The 21,238-nt window shown below is 47.7% G+C and overlaps 1 protein-coding gene across 3 annotated transcripts in view; it reads right to left on the bottom strand.

The window, feature by feature from the left end:
* Positions 1 to 21,238, bottom strand: part of MYO19 (myosin XIX) — an 804,019-nt gene that overhangs the window by 337,735 nt on the left and 445,046 nt on the right. For all 3 annotated transcript variants that reach the window (XM_069614704.1, XM_069614706.1, XM_069614705.1), the window contains exons 11-13: positions 19,905 to 20,076; positions 17,116 to 17,189; positions 16,911 to 17,032 (exon numbers count right to left, since the gene is read on the bottom strand). In XM_069614704.1, coding sequence (XP_069470805.1) covers positions 16,911 to 17,032; positions 17,116 to 17,189; positions 19,905 to 20,076 — 368 coding nt within the window. The remainder of the gene's footprint in view (positions 1 to 16,910; positions 17,033 to 17,115; positions 17,190 to 19,904; positions 20,077 to 21,238) is intronic.

Here is a 21,238-nt window from a genome sequence, read left to right as displayed (position 1 = left end):
TTGGACAGCAATATGGCCAATGGGCTCATAAGGCCTTCAAAGTCCCCCGCAGGGGCCTCTATGTTTTTCATTTCCAAGAAAGAATCCAAAGAATGAAGGCCCTGCATTGACTATTGAGGCTTAAATAAGGTCACAGTGAAAGATTGTTATCCCATGCCTTTGATAACAGAGATCCTACAAGCATTCCATGGAGCCACAATATTTACCAAACTTGATTTAAGGAATGCTTACCACCTTCTCCGCATACAGAAAGGAGACGAATGGAAGACTGCCTTCCGGACTCCGTTCGGACTCTTTGAGTATCAAGTGATGCTGTTCGGATTGGTTAACGCCCCTTCAGTATTCCAACGTTTTATGGACAGACTATTTTCCGATCTGTTATGTCAAACCACTTTAGTGTATCTCGACGATATCCTTATGTACTCCAATAATCCTGAGGAACACGAAGTGCATGTCAAGGAGGTCTTCCGAAGACTTAGAGACAACCGCTTGTCAGTCAAACTCGTCAAATGCGTGTTTTCTGCCTCGTCCATCCCTTATTTGGGGTATATCCTGTCTAATCAAGGAATCTCGATGGATCCCAACAAGGTGTCTTCCATACTAGATTGGCCATCACCCACTTCGGTTAAAGAGATCCAAAAGTTCTTGGGTTTGGCTAATTTTTATCGGAGATTCATCCCAATTTTTTCTCAAAAGATCATACCCATTACACTTCTCAAGAAGTCTTCGGAACCATTCAAATGGTCTGCTGAGGATGAAGACAGTTTTGGAGACCTTAAAGAAGCATTTTGTGCAGCACCCATCTTACAACAGCCAAATCAAAATCTGCCCTTTATCCTAGAAACCGACGCCTCAGCAGCCGCCATAGGAGCTGTTCTCCTACAAGAAATTCAGGGAGTAGAACATCCAATCACTTATTTCTCGAAAACCCTAAATGTCAGTCAAAGGAACTACTCCGTCATTGAACGTGAATTGCTGGCCATGAAATCTGCTTGTGTGGAATGGCGCCATCTCCTTCAGGGAGGCAGGTATCCGTTTACCATTCGGACAGACCATAAGAACCTGCAGGTCCTGAGGCAATTCGAGTGTTACAACACCCAACAGGCTCGATGGGCTCACTTCTTTGCCCAATTTTATTTCCTCACCACATACATACCAGGTAAATTGAATGTAGTGGCAGACTGCCTTTCCCGTCGTTGTGATTATTTGCCGGAATCAGAGCCTTCTCCTGAACGGATGTTTCCCCTAACCTAGAGCATCGGAGTGATTTCCACGTTTCTCAGACAGGTAAAGGAGGATTCGGGAGGTCGTTTTGAGGTTGATAAACATCCCAAGAACCTGACGTATGAAATCAGAGACGGTTTCTACTTGGTAAAGGGTAAACTATACTTACCCACACCTGCCTTTCGTAAGATGGCATTGACCTGGTGCCATGACTCTAAACTCGCGGGTCATTGAGGCGGAACAGGCACTCTTGAGAACCTACAAAGAACAAGTTACTTCTTACCTTGTAACGTTCTTTCAACGGGATGTTCCTCCGACGTATTCCTCATCTTTGATAATACGTTTCCAGCTTGCTGGCCTCGTAAATTTTTTCTGTAGAGGGTGCTGCGCGTCGACGTCCGCCGAGTCGATGTCCCCCGACGGCCACCGTATCGGCGCCGACGTCACCATGCCCATAAATAGCCACACGCTGCGTTCATTGCTCAGTTCCGTTTTGTAGCAAAAGAAAAGTCATGCCTGAATTGGTTATTGACCTTGAAGGAGCGTAAGATGCAACCACAAGGGAAGTATTACTGCGGGGATGGATGGGAGGGGCGATAATGAATAAGTCAGAGGAACATCCCGTCGAAAGAACGTTACAAGGTAAGAAGTAACTTGTTCTTCGAAGGGATTGTGTCCTCCGACGTATTCCTTATCTTTGATAGATTCCCATAGCAGTGGCATGTAATTGGAGGTGGGAGTGAGAATATTATGTATCCCTTTAGGGATGGACCGAATGTAATACGGCCTTGCCAAATCTGGTCTCTTGAGTAGTGGAGGAATCCAGATTGAAAAATTTTGTGAATGTATGTGCGGAAGACCATGTGGCAGCCGCACATATGTGTCGGACCGGTACCCCTCTTTGGAGAGCCGAAGAGGCTGCGATACCCCTGGTTGAATGAGCCCTGAGCTTTTGGGGTGGCTCTTTCCCTGCCAGTTTGTAACATTCCAGAATGGCCAAAATAATCCACCTGGAGATGGTTTGTTTTGTTATGGGTAGTCCCAACTTGTGACCTGAGTATCCTACAAACAGATGGTCTGCTTGCCTGATCCTAGCCATTCTGCTGATATAAAAGCTGAGAGCTCGCCTTGGGTCCAGCCTATGTAGCCTTTCCTCCTCTTTCCCCAGATGCGGAGGAGGGTAGAACGAAGGTAAGGTAATTTTCTGAGTAATATGAAATTCAGAAACCACCTTTGGGAGGAAATTAAGCTTCACCTGTAGGACAACCTTGTCCTTGTGGAAAATCGTATGTGGGGGTTTACAGGAGAGAGCTTGTAGCTCGCTCACCCTCCTAGCAGATGTTAGTGCTACCAATAGGACAGTTTTAAGTGTGAGAAATGTCAGCGAACAAGAATGAAGTGGTTCGAATGGAGTGCCCATTAGGAAGTTTAAGACTAAATTTAAGTCCCATAAGGGAACCTGGAATGGTTTTGGGGGATAAACATTAGTTAATCCCTTGAGAAATTGTACCACTAGAGGAAGTTTGAAATACGATGGTTCCTCCGCAGTGCGCTTGAAGATAGAAAGCGCTGAGAGATAGCCTTTTACAGTGCCAACTTGAAGGCCTGAGTTTGCCAAGTAGAGTAGAAACGATAACACCGTTGGTGTACCACATGAAAAAGGGTTGATATTCTCTTCCCTACACCAGCTGCAAAATGTGTTCCAACGGCAGCGGTATAAAGACTTTGTTGCTGGCCTTCTGGCCGAAAGCAACACCTCCATGACGTCATCAGGGAGATCCCAAATCTTGTACCTCACCCTTTCAGAAGCCAAGCGTGAAGGTTGAGGGTTCTGGTGTCTGGGTGGAGAACCTGACCTCCCTTCTGCGAGAGAAGATTCTCTTTGAGTGGAAGACGGATTGGAGGACAGATGGACATATCTAGAAGGTCCGGGTACCACTTTCTCCTGGCCCAATCCGGGGCAATTAGGATCATGGTTTTCCGGAATCTTCTCAACCTCCTGATCATTTGAGGAATAACAGGGACTGGTGGGAACGCGTAAAGGAGTGGAAACTCCCAGTCCACTACAAACTCGTCTCCTAGAGCTCCTCTCGGGGTAAATTCCCTTGAACAGAACAGATTGCACTTCCTGTTGGTGCTTGTGGTGAACAGATCCACCTGAGGGGTTCCCCAAAGGGCGAAGATCTCTTGAAGGACTTCCTGAGCTAGCTCCCACTCGTGGGAGACTGTGCTCTGCCTGCTCAGAGCGTCCGCTGTCAAATTCTTCTCTCCGGCTAGGTGGACTGCCGATAGAGAGATTCCTTCTTGGATTGCCCAAAACCAGAGCTGCATCGCCTCTCTGCACAGTGGCAGTGATCCTACGCCTCCTCTTTTGTTGAGGTAGTGCATGGCCACCGTGTTGTCCGTCATTATCAGGACATTTCTCCCCTGTACTGATGGCAAGAAAGCTTTCAGCGCTAGTCTGATCACTCTCAGCTCCAATAGGTTGATGTGTAGTCAGGACTCCGATGGAGACCAAAGACCGCTGATGGTCAAGTCGTTGGTATGGGCTCCCAACCCCGTGAGTGAGGCGTCTGTGACTACTGTTATCTCCGGCCATGGTTGCCAAAACAGTTCTCCTTTCAAGATGTTCTCTGGATAGGCGCACCATTGAAGGTCGCGGGCTACCTTGTCCAGAATCCGGAGGAGATGTGTCCTTCTCCCTGAGAATTGCGACCACTGACTTCTCAGTGCCCATTGAAGAGATCTCATTCTCAGGCGAGCCTCTGGCACAAGGAAGATGCAGGATGCCATGAGGCCTAGCAACCTCAAAAAGTCGAAGGCTGGGAGATGTTGGGCATTTTGAAACTTGGTGACCTTCTGTAGAATATCTTGAGCCCTCACCTCTGGTGGCGAGGCTTTTCCCAGGGAAATGTCCAGGAGCGCTCCAATGAACTGGAGTCTCTGTGATGGTATCATCTGTGACTTCTTTAAATTGAGGGAGAAGCCCAGTCTGTGAAGGAAGTCGCAGACATAATCTAGCTGGGCCTGGGCCTGTTCCGAAGATACAGCCCTGATCAGCCAATCGTCCAGGTAGGGGTAGACATGGATCCCTTCCCTCCTTAGACTCGCCGCCACTACCGAGATCAGCTTGGTGAAGACACTTGGGGCGGAGCTCAGCCCAAATGGCAGAACTTGAAATTGATAATGAGAGTCGCCAATTGCGAACCTCAGGTATTTCCTGTGTTTTAGATGGATTGGCACATGGAAATAAGCATCCTGAAGATCCAGAGATACCAGCCAGTCCTGGAGATGGAGGGCCTGAAGGATCTGGGAGAGAGTTACCATCTTGAACTTGTCCTTCCTGAGGAACTTGTTCAATTCTCGTAAGTCCAGGATGGGTCTCAGTCCTCCGTCCTTCTTTGGTATGAGAAAGTAGAGGGAGTACCCCAGCCCTTGTTCCTGTCCGCTACAGGTACCGGTTCTAAGGCACCTTTCTCTAGCAGGTCTATAATTTCCTGCAAGAGGAGCGAATCTGGAACTTTTAGAGAGCTGTTCCCCGGTGGATGACTCTGAGGGATGTGTAGAAAAGGTAGGCAGTAACCCTGGGCAACTGTCTCCAATGCCCAAGCATCTGACGTTATAGCCTGCCATTCCGTCAGATGGTGAGTTAACCTGCCCCCTACAGGTGTATTGTGTGGAAAGGCCTCAGAGTGGTTTGGGGGCGGCTGATGCAGATGCCGAGGGTAAACAGGCACCTGCTGCGGCTGCAGCCTTAGTCCTTTTGACCCGTCCACCTCGGGTGGATCTCCTTTGGCCTCCTTGAGTCGGCTGTCCTCTGCCTTTCCCGAATGCGGAATAATAGCGAAAGGACTTTCCTCTCCCAGAGGTTCCTGAGGGGCGAAAAGGAGTTTGTCGGATAGCAGCTCCTAAACATTTTGCTGCTGCCTTAGAAGTCAAAAGTCTGGCCTGCACATCTGGAGCAAAGCCAGACTTTCGCAACCACGCATGCATGCGGATTGTTGTACTTGCCGCCATGGCCCTGCTGATACTGTCAGCGGAATCAATGCCCGTTTGAAGTGATTCGCACATGGCATCTTTGCCATCTTTAATAATGTTAAGGAAGGCTTCATTTTCCTCTCCTTCGGGTATGCAGTCAGCCGCTGATGAAGCACACTCCCATAGTGTGTGACTGAACCTGGCGAGCGTACAGGTGGCGTTGATGGACTTCAACGCCATACTACAAGCAGAGAAGACTCTCTTCGCCATAGAATCGTACCTCTTGTCATCTGTATCCTGTGGGACAGTAGGGTAAGCGGTCCTACTGCTAGATGAAGTTGCCGCTTGAACCACCAGGCTCTCTGGAGTCGGGTGTTTTGATAAGTATTCAGGGTCAGCAGCCACTACCCTATACTTGGCTGACAATCTTTTATTGACGCAGGGATTACTTCAGGATTTTCCCAATTAGATGTCATTTTCCTTTGTAAGGCTGCATGGAAGGGGACCATAGGGTCCTCCTGTGGACCTTTGTCTAATATGCCTGTTAGGTAATCCTGTTGACAAACAGGGGAAGGCGCAGACCAACCCATAAATTCAATAATTCTTGCCATAAGGGTTCAATAGGGTGTTTCGGCATGTTCCCCTGGGTCTGGCTTAACAAATTCCACTTCTGGGGAAGTGTCCAGCCCACTTGCCTCATGTAGTGACTCTTGTAGGTCCTTCACCTTCTTTCCTCAGAGATGAAATCCTCATAAATAGGCAGTGTGGTCCTCTGTAACTCAAATGTTTCCTGGTCAGAATCTTCCCCCTCTTCATAAATTGAAGATAGTCCAGGGTACTCTGACCTCTGAAATGGTGTAAAACCCATCTCTAAGGCAGAAGGAGCTAAACTCGTCATTATTGGGCGAGAAAACGTTGATGTCGTCGATGCCAATGTGACAGGCTTCGAAGGCGGCGAGAACGGCGTCGAAAAAACTGGAAGGGGTCTCGAAGAACTCGAGAGGATCGGGATCCTACTCGAGGACATCGACGACGGTCTTGGCGTCGTGCCGGAGGCCCTTGGAATCACCGTTGGTTGTGGAGTAGCCTTGGTCTTCTCTTTCATCGGCGTCGACGATGGCGTCGAGTCGATCGATGCGTCGAGGAACCCTTCGACAACGGCGTTGATGGCGCCGATCCATGCGTCGAAGGAATCTTCGACGACGGCGTCGAAGATGGTGCCTTCTTACCCGATGGCTCGTGGCGCTCTCGGGTGGAATGTTTCGCCGGGTGCTGCGACTCGCAGCATTTTGATTTTTTGGGTTTTTCACCCAGGGTATCACCCTCAGCTGTTTTCGAGGGGGTCGAGGCCGCGTTCTCGAAGACGCTTAACATTTTCTTTCTGAATTCCTCCCACTCAGCTTGAGAGCTGTGTTTTGTGGGACAGGAGACCCTTTCTGGGGACACAGAAAGCGACGAGGAAGGGGATCTTCGACGTCTCTTTTTTGAGTGTCTTGATCTCGACGAATGGTGGGAGCTACTTCGAGATCTAGAATGGGAATGTTTTCGACGGCGAGGAGACGAATGCCTCGACTCAGCCGAAGAAACCTTCGAGGAGGTTTTGAATGACTTACCTCTTTCGAGCTTCCCCTTGCGCTCCTTCAATGCTTTCGCCGTCATGGACATGCAGTCCTCACACTCCGAACAATGGTGCTCGGATCCCAAGCACCACAAGCAGATCCTGTGTGGCTCCGTTATCGACATTTTTTTACCGCAGTCTCGACATTTCTTGAAGCCGGATCGCGGCGTCGTCAGTTCCAATGAAGATGCCATCGAGAACGAGTAGGTATTATTAGAGTAGATATAGAGTTATCCTGACTGAACTGAGCAACGACGTTCCGAGGCCCCAGGAAGCGCGGAAAAACGGAACTGAACAACGGACGCAGCGCGTGGCTATTTATGGGCATGGTGACGTCGGCGCCGATACGGTGGCTGTCGAGGGACATCGACTCGGCGGACGTCAACGCGCAGCGCCCTCTACAGAAAAAAATTCCAAGGCCAGCAAGCTGGAAACGTATTATCAAAGATAAGGAGTAAGTTGGAGGACACAATCCCTTCGAAGACACTTTTACTGGCCAAGAATGAGAGGACGTTGATCGCTACGTTCGGTCTTGTATTGTCTGTCTTCGAAGCAAATCTTCTCATCACCGACCGATCGGATTGCTTGAACCATGTGCTGTTCCGGATGGCCCTTGGAGCTCTATTTCAACTGATTTCATTGTGGATCTACCTCTATCTCAGGGATGCACGTGTATAATGGTGGTTATAGATTCATTCACCAAGTTGGCTCACTTCTCCCCTTTGCCCGGTGTCCCAACAGCAGCAAGAATGGCGGAAGTGTTTCTCCAGGATATCTTCAGGTTACACGGAATGCCCACGAAAATAATCTCAGACAGGGGCAGTCAATACACTTCCCGCTTCTGGAAAGCCCTCTCTGATAGGCTGGGTATTGAAAGAGCCCTCACATCTGGTTTTTACCCACAATAAAACGGACAGACCGAACAACCTTAACGGAACCATTGAACAGTACCTGAGGTGCTTCACCAACTCCCAGCAGGACAACTGGTACTCGTTATTGTCTTTGGCAGAATTCTCCTATAATAATTCTGTACACTCAGCTCTTGGGTTTAGTCCATTTTTCTGTACCTATGGCTACCATCCTCTATCTATTCTTCCTGTCTCCAGCCTTTCTACCGACTTGCCATCAGTAGATTCTTCACTCACTCTCCTTAGAGAAATACACAAGAAGGCGGGGGAAGGCCTTAGAGCAGCTCAAGAGCGTTACAGGTCTCAAGCCAATAAACACCGCCAACCTGTCCCTGGGTGGGAAGTGGGATCTAAAGTAATGCTTTCCACGAGATACTTACCTCGATGGGCTCATCCTTCCAAGTTGTCCCCCAAGTTCTTAGGGCCCTACAAGATAGTACAGAAAATCAACCCTGTTGATTTTCGTTTAAAACTTCCAACCAGCCTCAACAGGGTCCATCCGGTCTTTCATGCCTCACAGCTAAAGAACTTTCATGTAGACACCTGGACACATCAGGCGGAGAGAGTCACAATGCCTCTGGCTTCCACTCAGGAAGAATATGAGGTAGCTCATATTTGCAACTCTAGGTATTGCAGAGGCAGATTGGAATATTTGGTACAGTGGAAAGGCTTCCCCTCCTCTGAGAACACCTGGGAACCCATCTCACATATTACAGCCCCTTTCCTACTGTGCAAGTTTCATTTTTTTCATCCTGGTAAACCGATGGGAGGGAACTTTAGGAGGGGGCATACTGTCATGCCGCGAGGCGGGTGGCGCCTGTGGAGCCGCTGGCGGCGCGGACGCTAACTCCTGTCGCACACGGCTGCCTACCCGTCACGCTCTCCTGTAGCACTGTTCTAATTGTTGCACGCTGACGCGGCCCGGAGCCTAAAATCTGCTTCTTCCGGGTTGCGGACGCGTCGCAACGCTTCCGGTTTCGTCGGCTAGTGCTGTTTTTGCTTTGAGCCTTCCCTGCCTACTCGTCCGTTGTATTCTTGTCGGGGTCCCGGTCCCCGATCGGGTCCCGCAGAGGCGTTGCTAGGGGGGGGCTAAGGGGGCTATAGCCCCTGGTCTTTTGGTTGTAGCCCCGGATAGAATCTCAGGAGCTACAGCCAAAAGGCTAGCTAGCCCCCAGTCTCAACAGTTCCGACATCAGAGTAGCCCCGGGTCTTTTCCAGACCTAGCAACACCCCTGTGGCCCCGGCTTTCCCCTCTTCTTTTCCGCCTTTCTTCCTGCTCCGTGTTCCTTTCTTCTGTTCCTTTGCCTTCTCTTGCTCCCCCCTTCGCTCTCCCTCCAGTTCCTGCTAGCACTCCCCTTTCCCATTTTCTCTCTTGCCCTGTTTCCCTGCTCTCTAGTGTTTTATATTTCTTCCTTTTTCCTGCCTTTTGGCTTCTTTCCGTGGCCGTCCATACCTGCACAAAAAAAAGGAGCGATCAGGAAGAACAGAAAAGAAGGGTTCTCGGAAGAAGGACGAAGTTGAGGAGTTAGGGGAGGGGGAAGATTCGGAGTCTACGTTCTCTGACGAAGATATCACAGTTCATGGTGACAATATGTGACCAGTCCTCCTTGGGAAATCTCTTCCCCCCACAATATCTACCCAGTATCTCTGGAAAGTTTGTCTCGCGTGTAGACAGGTCTCATTCATGGCTTTGTATAACTTGAACAGTATTCCCTTCCTTGTTGTGGACAAGTCTAATACTTTTTCCACTGCTGTTACGTCTCTAGGCACCAATCCACCCCCACTTTGGGTCTGTCAGAATACCCTTAATGCAGAGATATTCTAATACTGAGATAGAGTCCCCTCCCAGTACCTCCCGTACCCTTACCCACTCCTGGAAGGCTCCACCCTCAAACAATTGTCCCACACTTTCAAGGCCTGCGTCTGACCACACCTGTGAACGGACTAGTCCCTGGTGTCCTAGGTCAAATGGGGGGCCCCTATATGGAGGGCATTGGGGAAGGCCACATTGTATACCCCTGTGTGTCCTTGGATTCATGCCAGAATTACCAAAAAAACCCCAGCATGGGGTGTGACCTTAGCCGTTCTGGGATTAACCTGAACGGAGACCAGAAATAGTCCCTCACCTTCAATGGGTGTGCCGCTAGGTCCTCCAAGTAGGACCAGTAGGTCCTCAAGTCATCCCTAATGTGTTGAAGCATCACCCTAAGTTGGGCCGCCTTGTAGTATAGGCAGAGGTCCAGGAACCCATATCCCCCTTGTCCATTGGAAGGGTCAGGGTTGCCATTTTTACCCTTGGCATCTTATTCCTCCTTATGAATCTACGGAGCTCTCCTGTAACTTCCAAGAAGAACTTCTCCAGGAGCCGCCCCAGGATGGCTTGCGAACAGGTATAGCAGTCTGGGGAGCACGTTCATTTTTATTGCGGTCAACCTACCATACCATGTCAGCATCAGTGGGTCCCATCTCTTTAGGTCAGCCGTCACTTGGGTTCGGAAGGGGTCATAGTTGGTTACAACCATCTCATCCAGGTCCCTAGTTACATGAATGCTCTTCTGGTACACACTCATGCCTTGGTAACTTTTTTTCGAGTCGACAAAGGGTCTAGCCCCTTCATTTGTGTCCCATGGATCAGGTTCATAGTCTTCCGGATGTTATTTGATCCTTGTCTCCCCCGTAATGAAGCTCACCTGGTCACCATGCATTAGAAGCGGTAATGCCACCTCCAATCTCGTTCCCAAGACTTTTGCCAATATCTTTACATCCCTATTTAGGAGGGAGATGGGCCGATAAGAAGAGCACCTACTGGGATCCTTCCCTTCCTTAGGGATCGCAACAATAGTTGCCGATAGCATCATAGAGGGCAGGGCCTCGCCTCCCAGGCATGCATTAAACTCCTTTACCAGGTATGGGGCCAACAACGAGCTGTGTTCATCCCTGTGATTGCCCGTAGGACCTCCTCTTAAGGGGTTCTCAAGTCTTTCCACCATATCCTTGGGGAGCCCGGGGCAGCCCTCTCAGGAATTTGTCCATCTGTGCCTCCTGCCCTTCCATTCCTTGGCGTAAAGGATACTGTAGTACTTTACAAACTCACTCCCGATGCTTTTGGTTTCGTAGACACACCTTCCCTCCTCAGTCATAATAGCCCCTATGGTCCTTCTCTTTTTCTCCTCCCTCAGTCTCTAGGCTAGGATCCTATCCGCCCTATCCCCCTTTTCGTGATATTTCTGTTTCAGAAACAGGAGGTTTTTTTCCATGCCCTGAGTCAGGATGGCCTTCAAGTGTGTCTTATAGCGTCGAAGTTCCTTTGCTTCAGTGGGTGATATGTACTTTCCCTGGATTCCCCCCTTGGCTGTATATGCTCTATTTTCTGACAGAGCATGCACTCCTTCTCCCCCTTTCTTTTTTTTTTCTTAGAGACTATCCTTATAAGGATCCCCCGAATAGTTGCCTTGAAGCCCTCCCACACTGACTGAGTATCATTGAAGTGGAAGCACTCCTTGATTTCCGTGAGTAGGCTTACAAAGGGTTCCCCGTTGCACCGCCCTATCCTTTAACAGGAAGTCATTGCATCTCCCCCCGGCACCCGACAACTGCCCCATTTACAATTAAACTCTCACTATATTGTGGCTAGACCGCGGGATAGGCGCTACCTGGTATTCCAAAACCTGCGCCTTTAAGGTCGAGTCCACCAGGACCAGCTCTATAAGCGAGGAGTCGTTGTGAACCGCAGAGTAAAAGGTATATGGTCTATCGCCTTCCAATGTCTGCTGGAGAGAGTCACATAAGCCCAGCACATCATTTACCTGTTTAAAGCGTTCTGTGTCAGCCGCACTTGCACCGTTTAGTGGTCGCTCACCCATCCTCTTACGGTCCCTTATTGGGTCTAACACCATGTTAAAGTCCCCCCACGACCACCAGTTGGCCATCGACAAATTCAATTATGTTATCCCTGACCCTCTCCCAGAATTCATATTGACTCATATTTGGCGCATGCACTGAAACCTTTGTAAGCCTAGCACCATACCCTTTACAAAAACATACCACCCATTTGGGTCGCTAATACTGATTCTACCATGAAGCTCAGTCGGGAAGAGATCAGAATGGCGACCCCACGCCTCTTCTTGACATCAGAGGCCATAATTACTTACAACCCACCTCCCGAGAGCGTAGTCTAGGTTCACCACCCTTCTGCCAGTGTGTTTACTGAATCCAATAAAGGCGGGCCCCCCTCTTCAACTCACAGAGTACCAATGATAGTTTATTCTGCGAATTTAGGCCCCAGGTATTGAGGGAGCCAATGCTCATTTCACCCAGGCCAGACATCGCCCCTTTTCTGAGGGTTGCCATTACTTCCCCCGCCTCCTCCGAGACAGTTCCATGGTTGGGACCCTACTAGCTGGGCCCCTGTTCCGCACCATTCTTTGAGAACACACACACCCCCTGAACGTTACCAACAACCGCTCCCTTGAACACCCCCGTACTCCCTCTCCCCTCACGGCATCCAATCCCGCCCAGATCCATCACCTCTGACGGGACTGAATCACCAGAGGTCCCCCTAAACCAAGGACCAGCTCAACAAAGCTCTTTAACTCGGCCCCCCTTCCCTTCTCCAGCCGTGTTCTTCCGATTCAAGTAGTACCCGCTCGGTGGGGGGGGGGGGGCATAGTTGAGTTTCATGAATTTCCTTGAGCCTGGAACTGTTTTTATTTTTGCGCCTGTTTGGACCCTTTATGTGCCATCGCCTGTCTTTACGGCCCTTTCCCTTTCCTTCCATCCGTGGCCCATCTCCGCCCAACAACTCCTCCGTGACCCTTTGTATGTCATCCTCCATCCCAACAATAGCAATCTATCTCTAACTTCAAGAACACCCACCCACAAGTCTGACCGCTACTGGGCTGCTTAGTTTGAGCCTTGCCAGCCACCCAAGTCTTAGAATGGCAAACATGCACACACGCATCTAAACTAATCCTCTAAAACCTCTAACCACATCGACTACAGTCACCAAGGACGTTCAACCAAGGAAAAAGCGCATTGAGCCACACAAGTGGGGAAATAGCACTATATAAATAACCAATACAATATAATAACCAGTTTATAGTTATAGCCATCAACTTCGAAGGATATAGAGAAGGCGAGACCCCATCGGTGTCTCACCCCCTTCTCGCTGAGCCATTTTGTTAAGGGGGAGCATGGACACCTCTTTGTTAGTGTGAGCAAGGACAGGTCCTGATAGATTATCATCTTCACATTTCGTAGGCACACTGAGTCCAGCCCCTTTGCTTTTTCCAGGATTTTTTGTCTATCCGGTTAGTTGTGGAAGTAAGCAAGCAATGAGCGTGGCTCCCTCCCGGCTGCACCTGCTCTGTGCACCCTTTCGAATTTTGGTTCGTCCATGTTCTCGTCTTCGAACAGTACCTTCACCACCTCATGAATGGTTCTCATAAGATCTCTTTCCGTTTCACTCTCCTTCTCTGGGATTCCAAAAAATGTGTTATTTCTCCTCTCACGGTTTTCAAAATCATCCATTTTCAGGGCCACCTCGCCCTCCCTTCTCTGCAGCTCTGCCAACCTCATATCTATTTGGGTCTCCATTGTCTCCAGGGAGGTCTCGACTGCCTGAGGTCTCTCGTCCATTCTGTCGAGTCTGACATTTATTCCGTCTACTTTTCCTCCAATAGCTGCCCTCATTCCCCTGATCTCCAGGAGGGAGGAGATATCTCTCTTGGTGGAAATGGCGTTGCCCCCTGCCTCTGACATGTTGAAATCGGCTGTGCTACTCTCCGGCTTTGACCTCAGGAATTAAAATTGTCCCTGTCTTGCTTTCCAGTCCATGGGTGGGTGGGGTCTCTCTTCTGAATTGACTCCTACTGGAGTCCCTGGGGGCCGCCCCATGTTATGGATAGGGTACGTTGTTGTCCATTTTCACACTTAACTCTTGGGGTAACTCTCTGTGGACCTCCATGTCTCCTCCAAACCTTCACCCCTTGCACAGAGAGGGACCATGGACTTGACTGCCTCAGACCTATGGTACCTGGGAGAAATCTCTCTGGGTCCTCCGGGGCTGGTCTGTTTTCTTCTTCGTGCATCAGGTCCTTCAATTGGTTTCTCCCTCCTTCCCCAAGGACCGTCCCCCCACACCATCACCTTCTCTGGGCCTCTCCCAGGTGGGCAGTCACCGGAGTTCTACTCCGGGGGTCCACTCTTAATCATTGTCCTTTGCTGTTATTTCGTGCCCCGAGAGCAGGGGTTTTTAAATGGCAGGTGTAGTGGGGTGGGCGCACCCCCTTCTCTCCTTCTAGGATGCTGAAACCCCCCTCTGCCCCAGCAAACCACAGGGGACCCAAGGAAGGTGTGGGCCCCCAGGTAAGAGCCTGGGGTGTGTGCCGGCCTTGAAGTGGGCTCCCCCCTCCCTGCCCCCAGCAGCAGAGAACCAAGCAGGGGAGTGAAATAGAGGATAGGACACTATGATGGTTGATGGCTGTGTTCAGGCTCCTGTCTTTCCTCTCCAGCGCCATGATGCCTTCGGGCGACCGTGCGCTATATAAGAAGTCTTAACATAACATAACACGTGGGGGTGACCTCGGTGAGGGTCCAACCCCCCGAACCCCACCCTGCGGGGCCCCAGTTAGGCCGCAAGGGAAAGAGACAAGGGGACGGCCCCGGGTAAAATCATGGGTCGTGTGCCCGCCTAGCAGAGAATTCATTCCACTTGACACCAGAGACCCTGGAGGGGGGAGTCGGGGAGAAAAGCATCTCTAATCCTTAGACAACACTGCAAGAGCGAAGGCGCGTGCGCTGTGGCCAGAGAGAAACGGGCACAGACAGGGTCCTGGAAGAGGCCCCTCAGGGTTTGGGGGCAGGAAAAAGGGTTTCAGCCCGGGTTCACTCTGGGATGCGTCTGCTTCTTTTTTCCTTGGGGTACGATGTCACTAGGAAAACACTGGCAAGCATCTGCTTAGATACATGCTGGACAACGGGTGAAGGGAGACATAAATGTGGGCCATATCCAATGATGTGTACTTCTATTGCTCAATCCCTTTCCCTCCATTTTCATGGGAGAACGTAAAGCATTCCCAGGACAGTTCGGCCAGACTGTCCAGAGAGTAATGCTTGCAAATGATCAGGGGTAGCAACTTTAGAAATAAAATCTAGTGGAATATGGCTCTTTAACACAATGGGCAATGCTTAGGCCCCCAAATGCATGTGTCTGGATCAACAAAAGTGGATAGACCCCTTGGTTGTAATAACTCTAACTAATTAAAAAGACAAACCACCAGGTTATGAAGACATTGATGAAACAACACTAATGCATACAAGAGTCAATCCAACAGGCTAGCGAGTCCTTGGAGGGCTGCTTGCCTTTGCCAGAGCCACAATAAGTAACAACCAGCAAGAAGAGCAAACTGTCTGTTAGATCAAGGTAGACCTCCAAGGATCTCCAGCTGTCAGGGTTACGCAGAACATCATCTTCCCATGGAAAAAGCAGGAAAAGGCAGGGAGGCATTCCTTACTCGTATGGATACCCTAGAGATATTTGGGGAGAAAGAGGGATGCGTACAGCGACCCACCTTATCCCTAAGAAACACCATGCGCTGTTCCCCGGCTTGTATCTAGCTCTTACTACTGGTGGATTTAAGAGCCACAAGAAGGACAATTTTCACAGTCACTAGACACGCGTTAGAAGTAGTCCCTAGTCCAAAACGCTTCGGTGCCTAAACGAACCAAACAACAATCAGCTCAGTTAAGATCAGCAGTGATGCCGGGGGAGACAGATGCATGAGGCTGCCAAAATGATAGGAAAGATAGAATCAACTAGGACGGAGGGTGAGAGGATTCGTTCTCATTGCTAGCTAGATGTAACTGGAGGCACCCTTTCTTGGGTCGTGTAAAAAGGGCCTTCATGACTTCGAAGACATCACGCCCATTACCTCAAACCAGAGGACTGTGTTGGACGGTTGCGTCAAAAAATGTCAAGAAGCTAGATGAAGAGCCTGGAATCTTTTCAGTGGAAGGGACACTCAAGTGTAGCTGGAGAAACACAACCTTTAACTTGCAACAAGGGTGCACTTTCTGACAGCTGTTCAATTAGAACATAAGGATCAAAAAGACTTGGAGAGAACTGGATGCCTCCCCCAGATAAAGAGCTTGAATGAGGGAGAGAAGGAGGGAGGGAAAGGGAGAAAGTGTGAGTGAGTGGAGGCATCGATGGATGGCACAGCCATCGTAATCGTGGAGAATGCCCTTGAGGAAGCAATCCGGTGAAGGGAGGATTCAGTACTGGAATTGGATGTTCCCCAAAACAATTTGTAAGCATCAGGTATAAGGAAGACAAACTATGATAGGCAGGCAGGCATTCATGAGGTCGACAGCACACTGTCAATTCCACTCTGAGTGCAGGACAGTCTGTGCGTAGGACATCCATATTCCACAGAGAAATCCAGGAGAAATGATAACAATGCATGTTTAGTAAGGCCCATGGCTAGAGGTGCACGAGTTAAGTCATTTTATCGGCCTCGGAAGGATTACATGTTTACCTGCTTTTTTGGCATCAAAATTGGGGCCTGCACCTTGCACATAGATCTCAGCAGCAGGTGCATCAACCAACAAAGCTATCAAATGCAATGTATTAAATGACCGATTCTATGGATTTGTTTTTTTACTTCAGTGCAGGTAAAAAAACATGCAGGTTGATGCATTGAAAATGTAACTCTGAAGGGACAAAATTCTCTCATAACCCTTAGCACTCTGCTTATGTTAATAATATGGTAATATGTTAATAAGCAGAGACTCCAGACTGCCCCCTCGTAACCTGCTAATTCTCAGACCCTTGCTGCACATGGTGCACAACATATCTATTTGAGAGAAAGAACGATAAAGTGAGGGAAAGAGTGAGAGAAAGGAGAAGAAAAGAAGAGAAAGACGGAGAAAGGAAGAAAAAGAAAAGGAGAGCCTGAGGAAAAAGTCACAGAAATAGAGCAACAGAAAGACAGTATTATTTTTCAAACAATGTAAATGGCCAATTATAACATCAAAGAAAAGACAGTTTTCCTTTAAAAATAAAAAAAAGTTGAGTCCCATAAAAAACAAAAATCACTTTAAAAATGTGTTTACAAATGATGCAAAAGGGAACATAGCGCCGCCTGGAAGCAATCTACACACCAGCCGCAGGGCATAGCTACCTGTTGTGCTTTCAGATAATGGGACACAAAGTGCTGCTGCAGTTTCTCATTGGCGTAGTTGATGCAAAGCTGCTCCAGGCTATTTTCAGGAAAAGACTCAAATCCATACACATCCAGCAGGCCTGCAAAAGAGGGATGGGTTTATCTCAGAAAACCGCTGCAAGGGCCCCGCAAAACATCCAGAGTGTGAATAACGTAAGCATACCTATGAAGTTGGTCCACTTGCAAGAGTCTGCACAGATGCTTCCATTTATCATCATAACCAACCAGTCAAACAATCTGGAAAAACAAACTGTCATTATCAGAGGATGGAATTAGTTCATGCAGCATTTCGGTTTCATTTAATATACTTACTAAACATCAAAAGCGACCCAGCCGAGGCTTTAAATCGCTAATCACATAAGTCACAGTACAACACAAATAATTATGCATAAATACAAAGTATTACCAAAAAGACCAAGGGCCTCATTTTGTTCGGGGTAACACTAAAAACATGGTATTTTAAATACCATTTTCATTTTTAAAATTTAAAATACCACCTTATGAGTTGGGATTGCATGAGGTATTTACCGCAGGGCGGCGGGAGGGCAGAGTTTACTGCTTAGGGTAAATAACCCACACTTACCCGATGCAGTGCTTTTTGTGTACCTTGTGCCATATATATCCTAATACAATCAAAACTTCCAAATCGGAACTTCTTTACAGTTCCCACTAAACTCATAATGAGGCCCTAAAACATTTAGAATAAAGTTTTCTAAAATAAGCCAGGAGAGCAGGATTCAGACTGTTAATGGTCTCCGACTATACCGGTTGCATTTTACGGTTTGTTGTGGAATTACTATTTTCTATGTGTTGCGCGCCTCTGCTACAAGAGAGGGCATGGGTTCAATCGCAGACTCCGATGGTAAACTAAGAAAGAGAATCTAGAAGGTGGTACTTGGCAATAATCAATGAGATCCCTTTCTACAGTAGGTTTCACCAGGGGGCATGGCGTGGAAAAGACTTCCCCTGGGTCTCTTCCCCAAAAGGGCTTGTCGAGAATACCCTGCCCTCAAAGGTTGCAAAAGGGAAAACCCACCATGATCCAAGCTTTTGTCACTGGACCAAACTGCCTGGGGTGGGTCAAGCGAATGTCAGTCTGTGTGCCTGGAACTCGCAGTTGTTTGAGCAAAGGCACCAAGGTGTGTGCAAAAGATCTATGCAGGCAGTCCTGGTGCAATTGACACAACTGAGCTGCTCTCATCAACAAGGGCACCGGCTGCAGAAGCAATCAGTTTAGCAGAATGGTGTTCTTAATGTCACCGCTAGTACGTCCAATGCACTCACCACTGCTATGCCACGCCCTTCATTCCTCCATTCCAACTTTTAAACCCTTTCTGTTGGTCATTTGCAAAAGAGGTAATAAAAACATCCCGACAGGAAAATGTGTTGAGACCCTTCAGAGACTGAAACAGTTGTTAATTCGGCAAACTGAATTGCCGCAAGATGGGCACAAGTTTAGGAGCAACTTTGACTCTGGGATGGAACCTGCTGCAGGCTTATCTGCTGGCAATGCTGGCTGGAGTCGTGTGGATAGAAAAGAAAGGCACCAGGCAAGAATAGAGAGTAGAAAATGATTAAACTAACTCCAATAGTTCTCCCACACCCATGGCTATTTCACTTCTGAATGTGCCTTGTAAAAGAGGGTAGGTGTTTCTAGCATAAAGGATGTAGACCATGGAAGAATGTAGTATGGGCTACAGGAAGTGGGCAATCTTTAGGGCTTTCCTAAAAGAGATGAGTGGGCGCAAAACGCAGAAGATGTGGCAAAGTATTGTGCCTAAAACCTACACATTGAGTTTGGGATGGTGTGCATGAGCTTCATGGTGTAATATTATTGGATAGTACTGGGTGATGGTCATTCAAATAAAAGGGCAGTTCCAAGTACGAATTGTATAAGAAGCACAGGAATAGGAATTAAAATTGTGTCACAAGAAGCCAGTGAAGGCCCTGAATATACAGGTTATCCAGACCCCATTTTGGGGCTTATATGCTGGCAATATCCCGATTAGTAGTGTAATGGTTTACCCAGAGTTCTCATCATTTTGGCGCAGAAAATAGGTATAAAACACGTTTGAATAATGATTTATTGATGGGGAATTCATGACAATGCAGACTTTCTGTGAGAAAGGTGGCACTACAGCACTGATGATTTTATTTTATGCACGGGTAAGGACACAATCAAGGTCATGTGGCTATCCATTCTGTGTACCCCAATTAATTATCGTCTGTTCGTCCATATGACCACTTCTATGGAGACCAGCAGACTTGTGTCAAATCGGTAAGGTACCGTTTCTTTGTGCACACATGTGCAATCCCAGGCAGTGTTAGGAAGTTTCTGAGACTGGTACTTCTACTTGGTAGGAGATGTTTAGCAAAGGTATGGACGGGGAAAGCTGTTCCTACTACCGAAATTTGGCTGCAAGACTTAACCTAGTGTAACAAAATGGAGAATATATAAGGTCTGTTGCTCCCTAACTCTTGTAGAACTAAGGACATATGGGATCACTGTAGGTGTTTCTTACTGGGTATCCATGTGGAGTGAGACCCCAATGGTGAACCTGAGGTCAATAAATTGATATTGAACCTTCTGGAAAACCGGAGTTCATATTAATGAGAAAATTAAGAGGCACTCCTATACTGGTCTGCTAAATGATTTTTACAATTCTTCCCATATTCTAAGTACTGGGAAACCATTTCGAGGTATCTGTTCTAAACTTTGAACTGGTTGCAAACAAACATGTTTCCTAACCATCTAAGTGACTCCTGTAGAATGCCAAAAATGTATGTATTTGTGTGGGTTTACGTTTGTTAATGATTTAAAATGAGAACAATCAATTAAAAAAAAACAGATCCCATTTCTAGAGCTGCAATTACATCGAGTCTTGCAAATTGAAGGGGGGAATATACACGATAAAGTGTTCTTAACATTTTACGGGGCAAAACAGAACTTACTTTGCATATACAACTTTAGCAAGACAATCTCTCCTCATTGCACATTCCGACTTCGAACATGGCTTCAGGAAGACTTGTTGCTGTTTTCCCGCAGTTATCGTTCGAACTTGCAACCTTTCCCGCAGTTCATCCAGCGATACATTTAGCAAACTGGCAGCGGTTACGAGAAAACCTTATTGGGGCCAAAGGAAAAGGGATGTGGAGGTCAAAACATATATATGAAAAATGATACTTCTCAAAAAAAAGCAAGAAAGATTCCAAAGACATGGAAGATTTGTAAACATTGTACACCCTTCATCTGTTTGCACCATGTACTCCTGTACTTCAAATCCCACTCACTGTTCACAACTTGTGGGAACATCGATACTCAAAGGACAATAACCAGATGCACACAGAGCATTGCCAACATCATGCTCATTATTGTCAGAGCAACCTTTTTCATTGTGGTATTCTCAATCTTTGTAAACAGTAGAATATTGTTGGCTCTGCTCTGGATTTTAAAATACAGCAAAGATAAATAACTCTTTCTAAAAGTTTTTAAAAAGTGATGGCTTCCTGAAATGTCACTGTCGTTTTGTCTTTAAAAAAACAATACACAGCTAGCTAAGAAATTAAGTCGGCTAAGGAAAACACATGCTAGGCCAAGAAAATCAGTGTACCACTTTAATATACCCTTGGGGACCCTAGAGTACGGTCACCAAGTCACGCAGAGAAGCAATCAGATGCCCACTGCTACTGAAGTGAACCTGAGGTCTGGCAGGGAACCAAGGTGAAGGCCGAGGAGCACAACATCTAGTAGAGGCCTAAATAGAAGAACCCAAGACCTGGAAAAGACCTAAAGTAAATGCTCTCGAATCACAACGGCTGGGGGAAAACCTAAAGCGAATGCTGATCAACCCAACTTCTGAGAGATACCTAAGGTTAAGGATGATAGTCCCAAGGTCTAGGATAGGACCTGAAATGAATCCTGTGAAACTAGAGATCTGGTAAAGACCTAGAGTGACTGCTGGGAAACCAAAGGTCTGGAAGAGGCCGAAGGTGAATCTAACTTGGCTAAGGCGAAACCTAAAAAGCAAAATCTGAGCAATCCAAAAGCTGGGAGAGGTCTTGAAGAGGCAGAAGAAGGGTCCAGAATGAGTGTTAGGGAGGATTCTCATTTCTGTGCTAAGTCCCTTTTACCTTGGAGAGCCCAGCTCTTTTGCTGGACTTAAGGACTTTTATTTTTTATCCTGGATTGAGTGAGACCTTTTACTCAATCTCTTCTGTATTTTTCTCTGATTTCAACCCTGTTTCTCTTTTGGTTTTGGAGTCTGAAACTCCATAGGCATCATCCT

This window comes from Ambystoma mexicanum, chromosome 9 (assembly GCF_040938575.1).
Source record: "Ambystoma mexicanum isolate Mex_15411 chromosome 9, UKY_AmexF1_1, whole genome shotgun sequence".
Classification (NCBI taxonomy): domain Eukaryota; kingdom Metazoa; phylum Chordata; class Amphibia; order Caudata; family Ambystomatidae; genus Ambystoma; species Ambystoma mexicanum.
This window is presented reverse-complemented; position numbering and strand designations above follow the sequence as displayed.